Genomic DNA, 19,307 nt, shown 5'->3' on the forward strand with positions numbered 1-19,307 from the left:
ATCCGCTTGATTATGAGGTGTAAAATAAGAAAACCCCTTGCAACCCTTAGTATTTAAAAACATCAATTTGTGCAAATTCCTAAAATAGCCAGGCAAGGGAAGTTCTCAATTTTCAACAATCTAAGAAAAATGCCATTAAGACCTTTATAACGTACTAAGCCAATTGCCTAGAAGCAATAAAGTCCACCTTAAAAACATACATTGGCAAGTAAAACCCCCTACTATCATTGCATACATCACTTCAATGATGATAACATTTTAAGACCAAAATTCATACTAATAATTTGGCACTAGAACAACCCTCTCCCACAATACTTAGTCATTTCATCACGATTAGTGAATCTTGCCTTTAACCTCACTCTCAACCCTCCTAACTGATTGTTCGGGTACACTTTTTTATAGAACATATATTTCTCACTTTTCAGCACAAAATAACCACAAGCATAATAGTGTAAAGTTGTAATAAAGTAATATTATTTTTACAATGAAATACTTATTCATGCATTCCAATGATCATTTCCATAGAGATTGACTAATTAACTGTGAACTAGTTATACGGCTTACTAGTTAGACAATTACCAACTTATCCAATTTAAGGATTATTAATGCATTCAATATCAGTTTTATAAAAAAATTTAACCAAAAGTGTTTACTAAGTAATCTAACCTACAAACCTTCTTTACTGTTTAAACAAATGCAATTAACAAATCGATGGTCAATTGTTCAGCTAGTTACTAATTGAGCTAACATACATGCTTAGATTATCTTGATTGTCATTCCTAAATGAAACCTCCTCTTAGTATCATTCACATCTAAGAAATTCCACTTAGGAACTCCTATCAATCTTACTATTTGACACAATTAAATCGAGGTCTACATGGTAGAGTCTCCTCTTGGTCTCTTCTACCTAAATGTTCAACTAGGGTGCCAATTCTAGTCTATAAAGCTACTCAAATCAATTAAAGAATCATCAAAATATGCATCTCAACTGCAATTAATAACTCGAATTACAATTTGTGGAGTTATGCCTCGTATTTTTTTGGCTTTTTTCCTCCCAATTAAACTCTATTTTTTAGTTTCCCACTTAAAATTTGATTAGGGTAGGTTAATTTATTATTTTCCCACTTAAAATCTGATTAGTGTAGGTTATTGTAATATTATTTGATCTACAAATTTAACCTATAAATATGATTTTTTTCCACCTAAAAAAAATTTAACCTTATTAAAAATTTAACCTTATTGAAAAAAAGTTTTCCCTAATTTTTTTTTCAAAAGTCCAAGCTTTCATTTGTAGACACCTAATGAAGTGTCTTCAACAAGACTATGGAAAAGCACAAATATGCACTCGCGAATCAGCAAAAAACAAGTCAAAAGTGGCAAATGCAACTTCGTATTAGTAATCCATCTGCAAATAAACATGTGTCTCACCCAAATTAATTAGAGAAACCTTCTATCCTTCTTATCCCTTAGAATTGCTTTTCTCGACTCTCAGTACCACTACGTGAACTCCGTAATTATGTATTAATGGTGAGTTTGGATGGGCTTTGGGTTGCGGTGCAGTGTATTTAATTTACTTTTTACACTAATCACAAATAAACACACCGCCCATCCAAATTCACCCTAAAAAATACAGGTCTTAAAACCTTTTATTTTACTTTTAAATTAGTTGTGCTTGAATGATCTTCCTCCCTATATCTATATCACCCTTTTTTAACAGTTAAAAGTAATTAACAAAAATGGAGAAAGTAAGGTTGGGTTTATTGATGTGTTAGATTGGTATTATCCTGAATTCTAATGATGAGAAATCCTTAGATATCACATCCAAAATTTCGACCAAGTGTATGTGCAAGTATTTGACATTCGTGATAACTCCTGTCATGATGGGTAAGAAGTCTTTGGCACGTAACTCATCCAAACATCGCGTTTACAGTCATAAAAATCTTTGCTACGTTGGTCCCATGAAAAGTTCTGTTTTTTACTAGCTGTCGGCTTCTTTAAAACCAGGTTTTTTTTTGTCACATTATATATAGTGTTGGTTTATTTAATATATCAAAATATATTATACCAAGTCATATTAATCTTACATTTTTAATTTCTATTGATTTTTATTTATGGTTGGGAATGAATAGGTTGGGGTGATTCACCCAACTTGGTAGGCTTATATTTGTATTGATTGATTATGGATATAATTTTTATTTTAATCTGGATCAATTATAAACATATAAGAAGTAAAAAATTAAAAGTTGAACCGGATGTACTAATTTAAATTTACAGAAGAAGAAAAACATTGAGATGAGAGTGCGACCTCGACCAACCAATAGAATGGTTCAAATCCAAGAGTAGGAATTTGTGTCATTTTGGCAAATTGAAAGAAAATGACAAGGGTTTTAATGAACATGGGTAGGGAACCCTAGCAATGATTCCAACAGGACCCAATTGCAAAGAACGGTGGTCGCCTTGAAAAGGAATGGCAAACATCAAATAAGGACCGACAATGAAGGATTCGGGTTGTGTCATGTAGCAATGTGCAATTGTCTAGGGTCATACCAACAGACCACATGAAACAATGGTCCCAAGAAATAGACCACAGTAAAATTTTTCAAAGGCTTGGGCCGGGTTTTATTTTATTTTTTATTTTCTCGTGTTAAAAGTATGGAGATGCGAGGGTTATCCCCACACCACATGGGATACAAGTTGGGGTTCATAAAGTGGGTAACGTCATGCATCAACACCATGGATGTGAACCCTTGGCTGCAACTCTTGCAACAGATAACACGGGGTAGCCGTTTTCTTTGTATTTTTTTTCTCTATACAAAAGTGAGTTGTTGAGGAATGTGGGGTATTTGAATATAGATTAAAAAGGGTGGTCATAGTTCATGGATTAGAGGTGGTGGCAACGTTTTCTGAGAAGCCAAGTTGGGGCAATTTGGCTGACGAGGGATGATTGTATTTTATCACTCATAGCAGTTGGGGATCATTTCTTGTTGAGTTTGGGATTCATCCCTCACCCTATCTATACAAAAAAAAAAGTATATTATAACATGATAAATCGTATCAATTATATCTAGAAAAAAGTAAGATGAAAAACGGAATCACATATACAAACTTTTTGAATATCATTTTCTAGAGATAATTGTATAAACATGTTGAATCGTCAACATCAACTGTTCACGTTTCAATTATTTCTATATATGGTAAAATATTACTCAAAAATGATAATTATTTGATAAATTGATACATACAAAATTGATTCTACCATGTATCCTTAAAGTAAATTTAAAAAATTATATTCATGCCGTCGACAAGTGCAACCACTTTCAAGACCAGCTACCCCTTAGCGCTCTCCCTCCCTCCTTTTCCAGCAGTGGGGGTGCTTAGAGGCTAGGGTTTTTAGTTGTGGCTGGGGTTTGGCCCATTTTAAGTATATTGGAGGGGGGGGTTATATTTATATTTCTTTTCTAGTGAAATCTAAATGTTTGCAAGGAAGAAAATAACTGCATAGATCAAGTAGTAGGTTAAATCCGTATTCAACTTCTCTACCGATTTTAATTTGTGGGCTTAAGATTTTCACGGGTCATAGGCGGAGACAATAGTGCCTTAATTGTTGAAAGTTTGGGATGAAGTGACAAAGTAGTAATTCAGATTCGGCCCGCAATATGTTCTTTAGGATGGGGAGCTTAAAAACCTCTTAATGCACATTTTTCAGGCCCACTAATTTATTATATAAAACTTCAAAGATGGAATCAAAAACTTTTAACGCAAATTCCACCAAGCAAGTTTCTGAAACCCAAAAGTTAATGGAAGTAGGTAGAAATAAGGTTTTCCCGGTAGCACGTAAGTCCCCGCATGGCAATTCGTAAACTACTACTACATGCAATGTGATTAAACTAATATTTTAATTAGCCTACTTTAAAAAGTTACAAAATATTATTAAATTATTTAAAAAATTTTATTTAAATTATTAAACTATTTTAAATCATTAAATTTTATTTTTTTAAGTCCAATTAGAGAGCCTCAAATGAGGCTCGATTGTAAAAAGTACCCGTCAACAAATAAAAAAGCATACATCAAATCCAAATCGATCTGATGGTTTAAGTTTTAGTTCGCAAATTCATGACGTTTAGAATTGTTTCATGAAAAAATTAAATTGTAAAAGAAAATGAGAAAGAAAATTTTGAATTGGTGCAAGCAGTACAAATAAAAAGAGACCATAAAATATCGATTTTAACAGCCCAATAACTTGGATAAAAATGTCTGAATAGTTTAATGACTACATAAACTTATTAATAGTTCAGTGACTTTATTTACTTTTTTATAAATTGAATTAACATATATAATCAGGAAATTTTGGTTTCCACATTTAGCACTTCCACCATCATAAATAGATTGTATAATACAAACCAAATTAACAGATTTCAACCCTTAGTTTCCACAAAAATCATATCTATACAACATCTCCTAGTTTCCAGTCGAATTTTTTTTACTCAAATGTCCATTCACCAACTATTCAGCCTTAATTGATATATGCAAAGTTTGTGGCCAACATAACACTAATCTTACTTACCTCTTCCCACTTGGACCCGCAATCGTCTTTGAGCACCCGACTGCACCCTGATCGATTGACTTCCCACTAAAAAGTTGCAAAGATGGCGAACTACTTTTCCTCAGCTTCCCAGGAAATTCTTTACTCGAATTAACCTTCACGAAGAGATTTTTCTTCATGCGACTCTGGTTAAGCAATAGCATTGTACCACGTTGGGGTGGATGCAAAGCCCCTTGAACACAGTCTCCCACCTGTGCACAGCTCCAAGTCCTTGATGGTCCATCCTCCGAAAATGATCTAAGCCGTGAAATACTATTCCTAAGCCTAGAGAAGACTCGGTTCTCTGGAGAATTTTGCTCTTCGAGCTTGGTACATACAGGACAAGGAGGGTCACTTATGCGAGCTTTCTGTGTTGTCTGCTCCAAACATTCAGCATGGAAAGTGTGTCCACATGAAAGAACCCCTGCAACAGGCATGTCATTACTTCTTACAATCCTACGAGCACTCCAAGGCGACCTCTGCGAGAGAAATCTCTCGCACAAACCACATTTAAAACCATTAGATGGGACACATGATCGACCAAAAATCACAGATTCAAATGGCTCAGAAATATCTGCAACATCATTGCTGCTGCTAGCACTGCTCCAGCGATGGGCATCTCTTTGTGGCGTGGCCGTATCATCAGAAAGCCCTGCAACTGCAGAGTCCGACACTCCTGTGGTAGGAGTTTCCATGGGGAATGACAAAGGGTGAATGGGTTTGGACATAAAGCAATACCGACTTGAAATATTGCGATGAGATGACAAGCATTGCTTGACCATGGGCTCAGACTCACTACTGTCTGAATAAGATGAAGTGGAGACCCCACTATCTGCATTTGTTGAAGTCCCCTGCAAAATTCCATCAACTAAACATAAATTCTAGGGAAAACCTTTTCAACTTAATACCAGTGTGAAGATGAGAATAAGGTACCTCAACAAGAGAAGCGAAGGGTGCCTGCCCGCCAACATGATCTAACAAGGAAAAGAAGACAATAAGTTGTTTCAGACAAAGCTGATGGAAATGATTCAAGCTTTTTCAAGTATGTTTCCAAAATTAAATTTTTAAATTTCAAGAGCATTAAAAAAGTTTCTGAACATAACCTAGATACATTGGCAGAGAAATTACTTAAGAGGACTCTATGCAGAGCACCTAAATAGTACTGTGAATCAAATTGCCCTATAGGTTCATTTTAACATAGAATCTGGCCAAATAGGTGTCTAGGACTAAACTCAGAAAAGAAAGTCTAGTTCAATAATTCTAACTTCAACACAGACAAGATAAATCTACAGTAAATTAGAGTTATCAACAGGTACCCAACTGACTGACTGTTAGACACCAGGGTTATTTAACCTAAAAGCAAAAAGGCAATTGATAGAGTTACATAAATATAAAATAAACTAAAGCTTTCTCTTCCACATAATGATTTTTTAATTTGATGCATCCAAGGAAATATGACAGTTACAAACTTGTGTCTGCTACACTAGAGATATATACAAGTCAATAAGGAACAACAAAATATATTATGGCAATTGAAGAGAGTTTTGACAGCTAAAGGTTGAAGGAAAGCCAAGACATAATAAAAGCCAGTCTTACAATATCAAAATGATACAATATTGGGTTTAACAGTTCTCCATCCTGAGGACATGGAGAAACGTACTATTGAGTTTCACTACAGTGACTTTTATCCTTTCTACACTAAGGTCACAGTCCCTAATACTCATGATAGCACAATGAAAGATCATGCAAATCAAATGCATGATAATCAATCAGAAGTCATGCCATGGCTATTGCAGGTGAATAGGCAGGAAATTCTGTTGCATTTTCTTTGACGTTCTTTCAATGCAACCTCTATTATTAGATGCCATCATTCCCAAAATGACAACATCTCAATAGAAAAGGGGGTCATATCGCACCGGGATCAGAACTATTACATAAGAATATCAAATGGAGCAAGAAGAAGATAACAATAATGAATATAACTAATTACAGAAACCTAGTAACCTAGCTAGAAATCAAACATTTCTGCTCTTGATCAAGAGGGACTGAGAGGAGTGCAGTTTGTGACATCAATCAGAAGGCCTTCTTGTCCTTGTCATAGGAAGACATATCATTTGAATGTTTGCATACAAGCGTACATCTTGACATGTGTATTTATTTATAAGCCTCTATTTCATCGTTTCATTTGAGAATTATAAGTTAAAAAATGAGATTTAGCCAATTGCGCCATGACTATCAGACAAAACATGTCCAGCAAAGGAAATGGAAGTGCAGAAGTGAGAATAAAAAATAAGACAATGTCAATACAGCTTAACAATCAAAGTAACACTCTCAACTATCTTACCTCTAGCCATGGCAGTTTCATAATCATCAAGCGTGATTTCTTGTATTACTGGAGGTGTCCACTGTGGACCCTGAGAAAGGTCAGATGGACTACTTAAAAAGGGCGCAGCACCATCAGATGTAGAATATTGATGATTGTAAAGAAAGTTTCTCCTCATCCAGCCCCTACTTTCTTTGCTGTTTGGAGATGTAGAAGATTCATACAATTGACTCCCATCATGTGAACTGTATGACAGCCCATCGGGTTGAAAATGGAAATCCCATCTTGAAGGGGGTGGCGAGAAACTTGTATTAGTTTGCCAATAAGGCTCATGAGGGCCCATGGACCAGTCTCTACTGGCTGCATTTGACCCATGTGGCCTTGCAGCCACACAACACAGCGACCCCGTCTTAGCTATTTTTTTGTAAACCTCACAAGTTCTAACTCAACAAGCTTTTGACTTTTACAAAGCTTTCCAACAAATAACTCAAAGAATCACAACATCCTCAACATATGTTTTGTTCCCCACAACCATTTCGACATTGAGACCCAATCTTCAATAAATATAAAAAATCATAAAACACACCTTCATCAGTAAAGCTAAAAAAATGTATTTCATTGTGCAAGCATGATAAATACCCTCAGCAGTTCCTTTTGAGAGTCACCACCATCAAAACAGAAACCTGGAAGGAAAAGGTCATATAAGCACAATTAGATGTAAAAATCATACATCTACACAACAATAAAAAACCAAAATATTTTGCAAAGAAATAAAAATAAATGAGAAAAAAAAGGGGGAAAAATCCCTCCAAGTACATGATCAAGTGCACTTTCATTATATCATTTTTTCCAAAACATCCTCTAGTCAACTTTCTCACAGATACTCCTAAAATAGAAATGCCAGCAGTAAATATTAATAATTTCATACAAATTAAGCAAAATTATTTTTTGACAAACTATAAAGAATTTTTTATATGTAAACTTGATATCGCCATAGAGCTAAGAATCAAACAGCCCGGAATGCAACAAATTTCATAAGTTTTGAACATCAGAAAATTGGGGGGGGGGGGGAGCAGAACTAAAATGGAAGCCGAGTATAAGTAACTAAAAACAGTAACAAACAAAAAAAAATCAAAAGGTAATTCAAATAGCTTTAAAGAACGGTTCAGAAAGACTTAAAGGATGCTAAGATTATCCAAAAAAGGAACAAAGACACTGTAATAACTTACGATTTCAAGGAAACCGAAATGCAATCGTGAAGAAATGCGGAGGGATTTTGGAGAATGAAAACAAACCCTAATTTATTGGGGGAAGGGAGATTAATTTAATATCTTTTTATTTTCAAATTAGGACCTCCGTTCTTTGTGTATTTCTAAAACTAGTCCACATTTTCTTTTTCACTTTCCGGTTTAAAATTAATTTAATTTACTTTCCAAACTCAAAATATTAAAATTGCATTAATCAATTTCTTATTTATCCATATCACCTCAACCCTTAAATAAAAAGATAATGCGTTTCAGTGTACTTAAATCCACGTCCTCTCATACCAAAAATAACGTCAATGTCAACTAAACTAAAACTCAATCGACTAATAATTTTTTTTAAAGATATTAATTTATTGATACAATATTTTGAAGAAGTTAAATGAGAATATTTTTGTTGATTAATATATTTTAATGGTGTTAATTGATTATATTAAAGCTCAACAATTGAATATAATAATAAGATATAGAGTGGCTGATTAATAACACCAAATTTATTAGAGTAAAATGATACCTACCTAATCATATTCTTTGCACCCGCTCGTAAGCATTATTAATTTAATGCCAAAAATCAGACTCATGTTCAAAATGCTCCCCCATGTTTTTATCTGCCAACTTTGCCCCCCAATATTTCTCATTTTCTTAATTTGCCCACTGCAAGACACGCATCCGAATACATGTTATTAATCGGTGAAAAAATATTTACTATCTACATTTATTTTGAATTTAAATATTTTTTATAAATTTTTATATAAAAAGATACAAATATCTTTCTCATAATATTTTCTTTAAATGAACTAATTTTTTAATTATTTTTCAATTAAATTAGTGTTTAATTAATTCATAACTCTAACACAATTACAAATTTACATATAGTGTAAATTAATAGTCGATCATTTTCTTAAGTTAAGAAACGTTAATAGTGACAAACATTGAAATCTCGAACATGCAATTGATGGGTTTGAATTATAAAAAAAACAGAAGCTTTGAATTTGGATTTTTAAATATATGTGATTGACTTGATGGTTAAGATATGTTTATCTAAGTTTAAGTCTTTGGGAGAACAAATGGTATATCTTTATTTGGATAATTCCCTTTATATGTAATGTGCGAGCATGATTCAATTATTTTGTTAGGTTAGGATTTTATAATTTGCAATATTCTAAATGGCTCAAAATGGAAACAACAATAGTTAATCAATGTCATTCAATTTTTAGTACAAATGCGACATCAAACCTTTAAAATTAGGAATGGCAATGAAGTAGAGTGGAGCAAATTTACACAAATCCACCACTTGTTCTATAGCTAGCACATTGTGCCCCATGGCCTATTTTGCTCCACTAAAAATGTATAATCTTAAAAATTACTACTACCTCTATAAATGTTAAATGCATTCATTCTCACACGGCCTCGCTTCAATTTAAAATTTTATTAATCTTTTTAAAGGAAATTAAATATTTAAAAAAAATTCTTCCCCTAAAAAAAACTTATGATTTTTCTATAACACATTTTTATATTTTTACCTTTTAATAGATTATGGTAAAATGATTATTTCATAAAGTAAGACAACATAACTGTTCCATACTCGCTCCTAAAATAAATCCATCTCACCTTGCATCTATTTTTCAAAGAAAAAGCCCATTCAATTCGAAATTCACGTGAGATTCAAGTTTTGTCATCCTTATTTCAAACTAAAGTTGATAAGCAATTTTTTGGGTTTAATTCTATTCTCAAACCCTCTACTTCTTTTACTTTTAAAATTTAACCTCCACTTTAAATCCCATAAATTTAGTACTCCACTTGTTTGATTAAAGAAAAATCTATATTTAATTGACAACACTTTTGATGCACCAGGCTTCTAATATTCAAAAGTTTAATTTAAAAATAAAAATTCAATTAATAAAGCGTAATCAAATTTAAAAAGAAATCAATTAGCAGTATTATTAATACGACTTTAATTTTTTTAAATCGGAAAAGTAGACAACCTAAATTTCTGAAATAAGAAGCAGATGGATAAATTTCAAAAGTTCAAAAAATATAAGGATTGGGGCAAAATTAGACCACTTAAAAGCAGGAATTTTTGTTGAGAGCTGCTGATAATTAGAAAGCATATATATATACATGTATATACATGACTGATAGATAAAACTTGAGGCTTTAGTTGCAAGCAACTCCATAGACATGTGGAGTTATTAATGAGAAGGGAGCATTGTACAAAGAAGCCATGCTTAGTTCCAAACTTGAAAACCCTGATGAAGATATATATTTCCCGGTTTCTCTGGTAAGGTGACATCCATCCGCAACTGCCTGTTGCAATGGATCAACTAGTGTCTGCCACAACCTCAGACTTGTTCCATCTGCAATTACAACACTAATATTACAATGCATGGATGTTATTTTGGATTCTAATTGCATATACTGATGTCACTTCCTGTAGAAATCAACGAGTTAAACTTCGGGTGCGGATTAATACCTTCGGCAGCAACATGTTCGATAAACAGGAAAAGTCCTCCTGGTTTCAACACCCTTTTCACCTCTGAACAAAGTGATCAAAAGTTAAAAATTCATTGCAACATTCTAATTATTGTAGGTCAAATCAGAAGTTAGCATTGACCTTCATTGGAGCATGATAAACTACCTGTAAGTGCCATGTTAACATCTTGGACAGAACATAATACAAGTGTACCAACAACTGCATCGACAGATGAATCATCTATTGGAATAGCCTCTGCAACCTGGATAAATGCAGCAGTCCCCAATTCAGAAAAAAATAAAGTTGAAAATGTACTTGTCATGGATAAGAAACCTATTAAACTCTGCCATTTATTATTTACAGCTGCTACTAGGACTAAAAAAACTTACAGCTTCAATGAAATGAAAATTCTTCGACGGTAAACCGACTGCGGTGGCCGCTGCTCGAGCATACTTCTCCATCTTCTTGTTAGGATCCAAGCCAAAAACTTGGACCTCATTATCACCAGCATAGTACTCAAGGTTGGGACCTGTCCCAATCCCAATCTCCAGTACCCTTTTGGCCTTTCCCTTTATTTTCTCAAAAAGTTGTGACTTGTAACCTGCAATCTTGAGATTTAACAAAAGAATAGGTAATTCAACCGTACACATGTATGTATATGAAAAAAAGGCATAAAATAGTTACTAACTTTGGCCTCATAAGGTTTCATGCTTGTGTCCATAACCGAGGCATAAAACTCTTCATACCAATCGGGCCTTGGAGGGTGAATCCTGTTGAGCAAATCCTGCACATCAAAATATTCTCTGTTAAAAGTTTTAAAAGACAATAAATAATCTACCAGTTATGAAAGTACCAAGTAATGATCAGAGTGTGAAGTGGAGGCATTGGATTTGGAAGGGGAACTTGGAAGAAAAGCTGCAGTGGCAGCTTCAATGAAATGTCTTCTTCCACAACAGGAACAGAAACTGGGGGCAAGGGATAACTGTTTGCTGGGAATAGCTGCAGCTGAGCGGCTCTTTTGGTTAGTTTTTAAGGAGGCGAGAGGTTGAAGCTGGAAACTAGGAGAATAATGGAGGCGAACCAGTTTCAACATCTTGAGTGTCAGTTGGATCTTTGTTTTATGAAGTTATAGGCTTATAGCTCTCCCCAACCTCATGATTCTTGAGATATTTTCCATTTTTTAGTTATTTTTTTCTTCTTAAATTTAATTATCTTTACATCTTATTGTTTTATTATCCTTTTAGTCTTTTAAGTCCTTATATATACCATAGATTATTGTAAACCCACGTGTAAATGAAAAAAATTTATATAACAAATATATTTATTAAAAGTTTGTAAGAATCAAATGATGTTTTGTTGAAATTATAATTTTAAATGTTTGAAATTTATTGTATTTTAAATTTTATTTTGTGTAAATTTAAATTGATTTATGATAAAATATTTTTAAAAAAAAAACTAAAAACACTCTCATACAATTAAAGTTTATCGGGAGTTTTTATATTTCCATGTAAAGTTCATTTTACTTATTCTATTAAAAATTACTTTTTTATATATTAAAAATTTATTCAAACTATGACACTGTTACAATTTATCATTAAATTATTGATAATTTAAATAAAATATACCATACTTAATTAACTTATTCATGACTTGGTTCTACTTATAAAAATCCAATCATCTCCAAAAATTTATATATTTTTTAATTAAAAAATTATCTTTTAATTTATATTTTCAAAAATAAAAGGTATGAATTTTAATTTTATTTATGAAATTTAAAACTTCAATATCAACTTATTTAATAATTAATTTGAAAAAGCAGTTTTTAACTTCAAAAATATTTGTTTAAGGATGTTTAGTACTTGAAAAATAATTTTGGTTTTAAAATTGCTTTTTAAAAAGGGTTAATATACACTGACCTTGAATTTGACAATTCATACCTGTTTGGTATCTAAATTTTCTTTTGTCAATTCATACCAATTTGATATTTTTTTAGGTACTTGATTAACGTTGTTAAAATACGCTAATATGATTCTGACATGGCACTTACGACCAATAACATAATAATACATGATAGTCACACATTTTGGCATGTGGTAAAAAATATTTTTTTTACAAATTTTAATTTTTTAGTTTTTTGTCACGTGTCAAAATATGAGATGCCACGTATCACCATGCTATTAATCGTTAGTATCATGTTAACGTATTTAACGATGTTAGTAAAGTATCTAAAAAAGTATTAAGTTGACTGGCGGTTTCCAAATTTAGAAATCAATTAGGTGTAAAAAAAATTTTAAATACTAAATAAGTGCTAGTCATCAAGTTTAGATAGCTCTCTATTAATCCTTTTAAAAATTCTTTCTGGTTCACTCGGACAAACTTTTTTCTATATATAAATCACTAAGACTGTTTTTAAGTTGCAATGACAAAGTTATGGATTTAGTCCACATATTTTATTTTGGTCATTTTTAGTCTTTATATTTTTTGAATTAGTCAATTTAGTCTCTGTACGTTTTCAGATTTTAAAATTTTAATCCTGGCTCTAGTAATAGTAGTTCAACCCGCTTGGTTAAATTCAATTAATAGTCTTATATTATGCATATAATTAAAAATTTAATCTATATTCTCCAATTGAATCATTTTAAGTCTCTCTCTTTATATATAAATATATTAATTTTAATTTTTCAAGCTTGACGCAAATGATAATTTGTTAATCTATTAATTATATTTTTAATGAGTAATATATAAAAATAATAAATTTATATAATATTACATGTATGAAAATATGCCCGTCGTATTGGATTTTGGAAATAACAGAAGGTAATGAATTGAATAATTATTGTTTGCTAAGGAATTTTAAAATTTTAAAAATATAATAACTACAAAGAATCAAAATTTTAAAATTTCGTTAACTCACAACTTTACATGAATCTGCATCTCCCTAAAAATGGGGCTTAGCTGAACTCATTGTTATAGAGGTCGTGGATTACAACTGTTAAAAGAGCAGATTATTCATTTAAAGTTGGCAAAAATTCTTTTAAGAATTTAGATAAAAATATTAGAGTTTAAAATTTTATTAGATAAAATAATTACATCATTTAAAATGTGGATCGAACTTGAATCCCAACATTTAAGGTTCTAGTTTAATTTGTTTTTTTTAAGATCATAATATATTATATTATTTATATATATCATATAATTTATAACATATAAAAATTAATTGATTAAAATTTTTATTAGTCCCTATATTTGTATAGAATTTAAGATTTGATATTTATACTTTAAAAGTTAAAAATTCAATCATCATACTATTTTAATTTAAAATTTTTAGCCGAATCATTAGTCTTTGGTAGTTTTTGACAAATTTTAACAATTTAACATTTTTTTTTGTCAATTATATGCCACGTCAAATAAAGATAGTCAAGTCAAATTTTTATATTGACAAATTTTGACAGAAAATACTAATGATTTAAGTGAACTAAGATTTTTAAATAAAAAAGTAAGACTTATTTAACTTTTTAAGTACATGGACTAGAATCTCAAATTTTGTCGAAGTACAAATATTAACAACATATTTTAACCAAATTAAATCTATAGCAATATATAAAAATATAATGTAAACATATTAAAATAATTTTTATATATAATTTCCATAAGTGAAAAAATATAAACGTATTAAATATTAAAATAAAAATAATATAAATGTTTTTTAAAAATTAAAAAATAATATGGGTGGGCCTAAAATGGACTTGGGTTAGTCATTTATAAATATGGGTTGGACAAAATTTTAGATTTGAGTCAGACCGAGCTTGAGCAATCATAGAGTGTACTAATATCATGTTTAAGTTTGACTCGAACTCGACTCTACCCGATTCATGAACACCTCTAATTATAAGGGGACTGCTAAACATGGTTTGTTGAACAGAGCCAGATTAGTCAGTCGAACAAGTTGGACCGGGATCAATCGAGGTACCAATCTAAAGAAAGGCTTTAGAGCCCTTGAGTCGTGAACTGGGCTAAAAAATCAGTTGAATCAGTAATTAAATCAATTTTTAATATTTTTATTTCTATAATATTTTTAATTATTTATTTAATCGAACCGTCTAGACTAATTTAATTAACTAACCAGTAACCTAATCAATTCGACCATCAATTTGATTTTGGATACTAAGAAATATCATTATAACTATTTTTGTATATGTGTTTTCCTTTAATAAATCCCATTAATTGTGGATCACATGCTCTAGATGTAGGTAATTAATATCCTTATATGTGGGTAATTCTTGGGTATATAAACACTCGCAAATGAAATGGCAGAAAATTCCCACCTAATTCTTTATTTATTCCTTCTCACTTTCTTCATTTCTTAACATCTCTTTGATAAAAACTAGTAAGGTAGTTTTTGGAAAACTATTTAGGAATTAAATTTGAGTGTAATAACTTATAAATACAAAATGATCATAAGTTTAGATAACTATTATAATTGATAGGTCCCACAAAATTGGATGTAATTGGAGTACACCAATTATACTTTCTCATTCTTAGGGGAGGGTGAGAATTGAAATAATTACTCAAATAATTGCATCCAAATTTAATTACCCTATAGCTTTCCAAACACTTATACATGATGTCACACCCCAAGTCTGGCGAATCTGAGATTGAGACGTGTAGCAGTAAAATTTTCTATTTGGCAAATTATAATCCACCCATATGTTTTCTTTTGGTGAATAAGAGTAAGCGTATAGTAATTTTCGTGTAAGTAAATGAAATTTTAATTTGGGTTATTTCAAAGAAAAAGATTTTGTTAAGAAAAAAGGTAATTATTGCATGAGTTACCGCCAAATATTTATAATACGCCTAGCTTGTCTGAGTACTGTGCTTGTTAAGTTTGTACAGTGATCTGGTAGGAAGTCAAATAGGAATGGTTAGTCAAATAGGAAGTCAAGTAATATTTATTCAAGATCCTCATTTATGTTTTTCTCGGAATCTATAGGCCACTAAAAAGGACAAATTATGAATTCAAGTGACACTTGTTAAATTCCTCTAAAGTGCAAGCTGGTTTATATATATGTGTGTGTGTAGAAGGTTCGTGGGGAAGTTTTCTTCTTCTTTCAATATTGGTCTCTGATTCTTTTTATTTCGTTCAAAAGTCATCTTTCCTCATTAGACTAGAAGCTAAAAATTTTGGGAATAATTAGAGGATGTTCTATCTTCTGGTAAGTCTAACAATTTTGCATGTTAAGAGTAAGGGTACTATGATATATATATGCAACAAGTTATGATTAAGAGGTCTTGCATGGGGGTTATCTGTAGATGAGATGTTAGTAATCTGTCTGCAAATGGGTTTTAATAGTGAATCCATGTTCTTTTAAGTAGTTTATGCTACGAGTTCGTGAAAGACGTTCAAAATTGAGGATTTTGACCTTCAACAAGGTAAGTCTCTAATATCATCATACAATTCCATTTTTATAGATTGTTTGTAATTGATGTTCCTAAAAACAACGTGTGAATATTTGAATTTTTTTTAAAATAGTTATGAAATCTTAGTTTAGTTTACAGGTGAGTCTAATAAGTAATGAGTTGTATGTATGGGTGTACATGATTCTGTGAAGCAACTCTGTATGTGTACCTTGTGTATTTGAGAAGTATACTATGATATGTGATCGTGTCAATGTGTGTAAAGCGTGTACTAAGTACGATTTGGTTAAGAAAATGAGTTTAGCATATCTGAGTGGGTACTTATGTTAGATTTGAGGTGTGAGTAATAAGGTTGGGGAAATAGGGTGTAGCTCAGTGTTGGAAAGTCATGTGATGTGAGTTTTGACACCACAGTGGTAATCGATGAAGTCTACCGGGACAATAAACATGAATTATGTTTTGTAAATTCTAAAGAAAGTACATGGCCATGACATATTTCTGAAAAAGGGCAAATGAGCTGCAATTATTGATTGAGATTTCCTACATGTCCTAGGGCGATGATGGGAAAACCTTACGCGATGTGAGTTTAGGCAAATTCATATCACAAACACGACAGTTCAGGGGGTGCTTGGGTGGTATTCTATTTAGCCTTTGTAGTGTATTCTGGTTTGGCCTTCGTGGCATTTTGTTAGCCTTTGAGGTACTCTATTAGCCTTTGTGGCATATTCCATATGATGCCTTTGTGGCATATCTCTGTCTGGCCCTTGTGGTGTATTCTGACAAATCTATGATAATGATATGATTTGTTTGAAATTATTTGGCGTGGAAAGTTTTGTGGTGAAATTGAATAAGTTTTAAAGGAAGTTTCTTGAAAAGAAGTATAAATCAGTATGTTTAATGAGGGTATCTGCTGTGGTTATCAACCCAGTTTATTATAAGGGCATATTCGATGTAAGGGTTTGTCAGTTTGAGCTATCTGTGTTATTAAGGTGGAAATATGAGTTATCTAGTATTTATTATTTGTGAATAGTATGATGGCTTGTTTTGAAACTTGAAGGAATTTGAGTTGTTCGCTAATTTGAAGGTCTTGTGCTTTGTAACAAAGACATGTGAAATTTTTTTGAATGATTTGAAGTGGTTCTCATCAGTATGAGTATGTATTTGGTTGAGATAGAATATAGTTCAATTAAGGTTTGATTTAGCAAGACCAGTAAGTGGTATCCACTAAGGATAATGTCTACGGTTAACTATTTAAAATTGTCTGAAGAGAAAAGGAAAAGGTTGTATCGTCTGTTAAGATCTAGAGATAGCCAAGCAGTTAGACGACTGATGATACGTTAAGAATTATGAGTGGTGTATAAGTATGTGATCATTTAATTGACAATATGAATGTATTTTCCAAAGATAGATATGAGGAAATCCAAATATTCAATATGAAGAGTTCAGCATGATAAGTTAAAAAGGTATGTTGTGTCCAATCTCACTAAGTTCCTTTGAACTCACTAAATGGTAAGTTTATATTTCAGGTGTTGTTGTTTAAGTGTGTCCGCTGAGAGGGATAAGTCAGGAGTACGTCAGAGAAGTAGTGAACAAGGAAAATCGTGCATACAATGCGCTTGTTTGGACAAGTGGTGTATTGTAGTATTACGCCATATGAGTTTGTTTTAATAAACTTATGCATTGCAATAAATTTTTATAGATATAATGTTTGATGTTTGAATATATTTTCTTGTTTCTTTAATAATGAATAATGGTAAACGTTAAGGAAAAATTGTCTTGAGTCAAAAGTATAAGAATCTTGTTTAATAATTTTGTTAAGTGAATTATGTAAAAATACCAAAGATCTAGACATGGAGAATCGGGTCAGGTTGAGGGCATTACACATGATTTAACTTTAGAAAACTATTTTTTATTCAAGTTATAATAATTATGTTATAAGCATAAACATGTATGAATGTTTGAGATAGTTATAGCTAAAAACTTTTTAAAATTATATTATAAATCTTAAAAAATTATATAATAAAAATAATTTATGTGCATTTTATAATGTTAAAATAGAAATTTTATATTATTCAAATCCTAAAAATTCAAAATTTAAGGCCAAAAAATATATTATAAAAATAATTTACATGTTATAATATACTTATTTATAAAAAAACCAAATGATCAAAAGGTATGGACATAACTTATTTACGTGTTCATGTTATATATTATAAAAATAATAATATACTTTTTTTTGACAAAAACTAATAATATAATTATTTATAAAAAAGTTATATTTTTCCCATAACTTATAAAAAAATAACTTTATAAAGTTATGACAAAAAAATATATTATTCATAAGTATTGTAAAAATTATCAGATATTTTATAAAACCTTTTTTTATAAAGACTATTTATTATAAATTTTATATTATTTTAACTCAATTTACGTATTATAAAAAAGTTATAACTTAGCATTAGTCTTTCTCCAAATTAAGTTTATATAAGTTCTTATAATAAAAACTACAAACTATTTGCACCATGAACCTAAATATTATGTGATAAATGCTAATTATGAAAATACAAAAGGTTCTCTCGCACCATATCATGGGGTGCGATACCATTTAAGAGAATGAAGCCTGACAAAAGCACCAGAGAAGGCTCGCAAACTCTTTAATTTGATACCTTCAAAGGTTTGTAATGTCATTAGGAGGACATTTGTTGTTTTAAAAAAGAATTTTCATATTAACATCACTTTAGTATAGTATAAAAAAAAAACAAAGTTAGATAGTAATAACATGTTGTATACTTCATAACTTCATTCATAGGTGGAATTAGGATAATTCATACTTTGAAAAGTAGATGGAAGAATGAGTTCTTGATAATATTAATTATACATATTCGAATTCAGATGATAAAGAACTCAGTTAGAGACCAACAAATGATGATAAGGAGTATATGTTAAATGTTAAAGAGGGAATAGCCAAACAAATATGAAACATTAGAGCAATTAGATAAAATTGTATATGATTTTTATTTTTCTTGTTATTTTTATTAGTATTCGTATTAGTGACTACTTTATTAAACGAACATATTACATATGATGATTTGGTTTTAATTTTTGTTACCCATTTAGAATTTTTTTTATTGTACTGATATTTTTTTAAAAAGATAAACTATGTAACTATATAATTATAATTTGTACTATCAACCATGACATGAGAAATTAAGATGTAATTACACTCTATCAGTCAAACACATCTAGAGAATT

At 31.0% G+C, this 19,307-nt stretch overlaps 2 protein-coding genes across 4 annotated transcripts; both read right to left on the bottom strand.

The window, feature by feature from the left end:
* Positions 1–4,334: 4,334 nt before the first annotated feature.
* On the bottom strand, positions 4,335–8,262 carry LOC107920285 (uncharacterized). 2 transcript variants are annotated; one of them, XM_041108769.1, is made up of 5 exons: positions 8,135–8,198; positions 7,545–7,588; positions 6,927–7,459; positions 5,516–5,556; positions 4,335–5,433 (listed from the first exon to the last, which is right to left on the bottom strand). In XM_041108769.1, the coding sequence occupies exons 3-5, from the start codon at positions 7,246–7,248 to the stop codon at positions 4,561–4,563; spliced, it is 1,236 nt and encodes a 411-aa protein (XP_040964703.1). In that variant the 5' UTR covers positions 7,249–7,459; positions 7,545–7,588; positions 8,135–8,198; the 3' UTR covers positions 4,335–4,560. The 2 variants fall into 2 exon arrangements, with proteins under 2 accessions (XP_040964703.1, XP_016705396.2); XM_016849907.2 differs by having other exon boundaries at positions 6,927–7,588; positions 8,135–8,262.
* A 2,002-nt stretch (positions 8,263–10,264) lies between these two features.
* On the bottom strand, positions 10,265–11,835 carry LOC107918934 (methyltransferase-like protein 7B). 2 transcript variants are annotated; one of them, XM_016848495.2, is made up of 6 exons: positions 11,494–11,835; positions 11,329–11,424; positions 11,030–11,248; positions 10,806–10,902; positions 10,641–10,703; positions 10,265–10,524 (listed from the first exon to the last, which is right to left on the bottom strand). In XM_016848495.2, the coding sequence occupies exons 1-6, from the start codon at positions 11,731–11,733 to the stop codon at positions 10,325–10,327; spliced, it is 915 nt and encodes a 304-aa protein (XP_016703984.1). In that variant the 5' UTR covers positions 11,734–11,835; the 3' UTR covers positions 10,265–10,324. The 2 variants fall into 2 exon arrangements, with proteins under 2 accessions (XP_016703984.1, XP_016703985.1); XM_016848496.2 differs by having other exon boundaries at positions 10,265–10,538.
* Between the last annotated feature and the right edge of the window lie 7,472 nt (positions 11,836–19,307).

This window comes from Gossypium hirsutum, chromosome D13 (assembly GCF_007990345.1).
Source record: "Gossypium hirsutum isolate 1008001.06 chromosome D13, Gossypium_hirsutum_v2.1, whole genome shotgun sequence".
Taxonomy (NCBI): domain Eukaryota; kingdom Viridiplantae; phylum Streptophyta; class Magnoliopsida; order Malvales; family Malvaceae; genus Gossypium; species Gossypium hirsutum.

Coding starts and splice junctions, on each gene's coding strand:
- LOC107920285 (XM_016849907.2), bottom strand. CDS start 7,248: ATGGGCCCTCATGAGCCTTATTGGCAAACTAATACAAGTTTCTCGCCA. Junction 5,557..6,926: donor TGAAACTGCCATGGCTAGAG/GTAAGATAGTTG, acceptor TTTCCTTGTTAG/ATCATGTTGGCGGGCAGGCA. Junction 5,434..5,515: donor CCTTCGCTTCTCTTGTTGAG/GTACCTTATTCT, acceptor GGAATTTTGCAG/GGGACTTCAACAAATGCAGA.
- LOC107918934 (XM_016848495.2), bottom strand. CDS start 11,733: ATGTTGAAACTGGTTCGCCTCCATTATTCTCCTAGTTTCCAGCTTCAA. Junction 10,903..11,029: donor ATTTTCATTTCATTGAAGCT/GTAAGTTTTTTT, acceptor GCATTTATCCAG/GTTGCAGAGGCTATTCCAAT. Junction 10,704..10,805: donor TGTTAACATGGCACTTACAG/GTAGTTTATCAT, acceptor CACTTTGTTCAG/AGGTGAAAAGGGTGTTGAAA.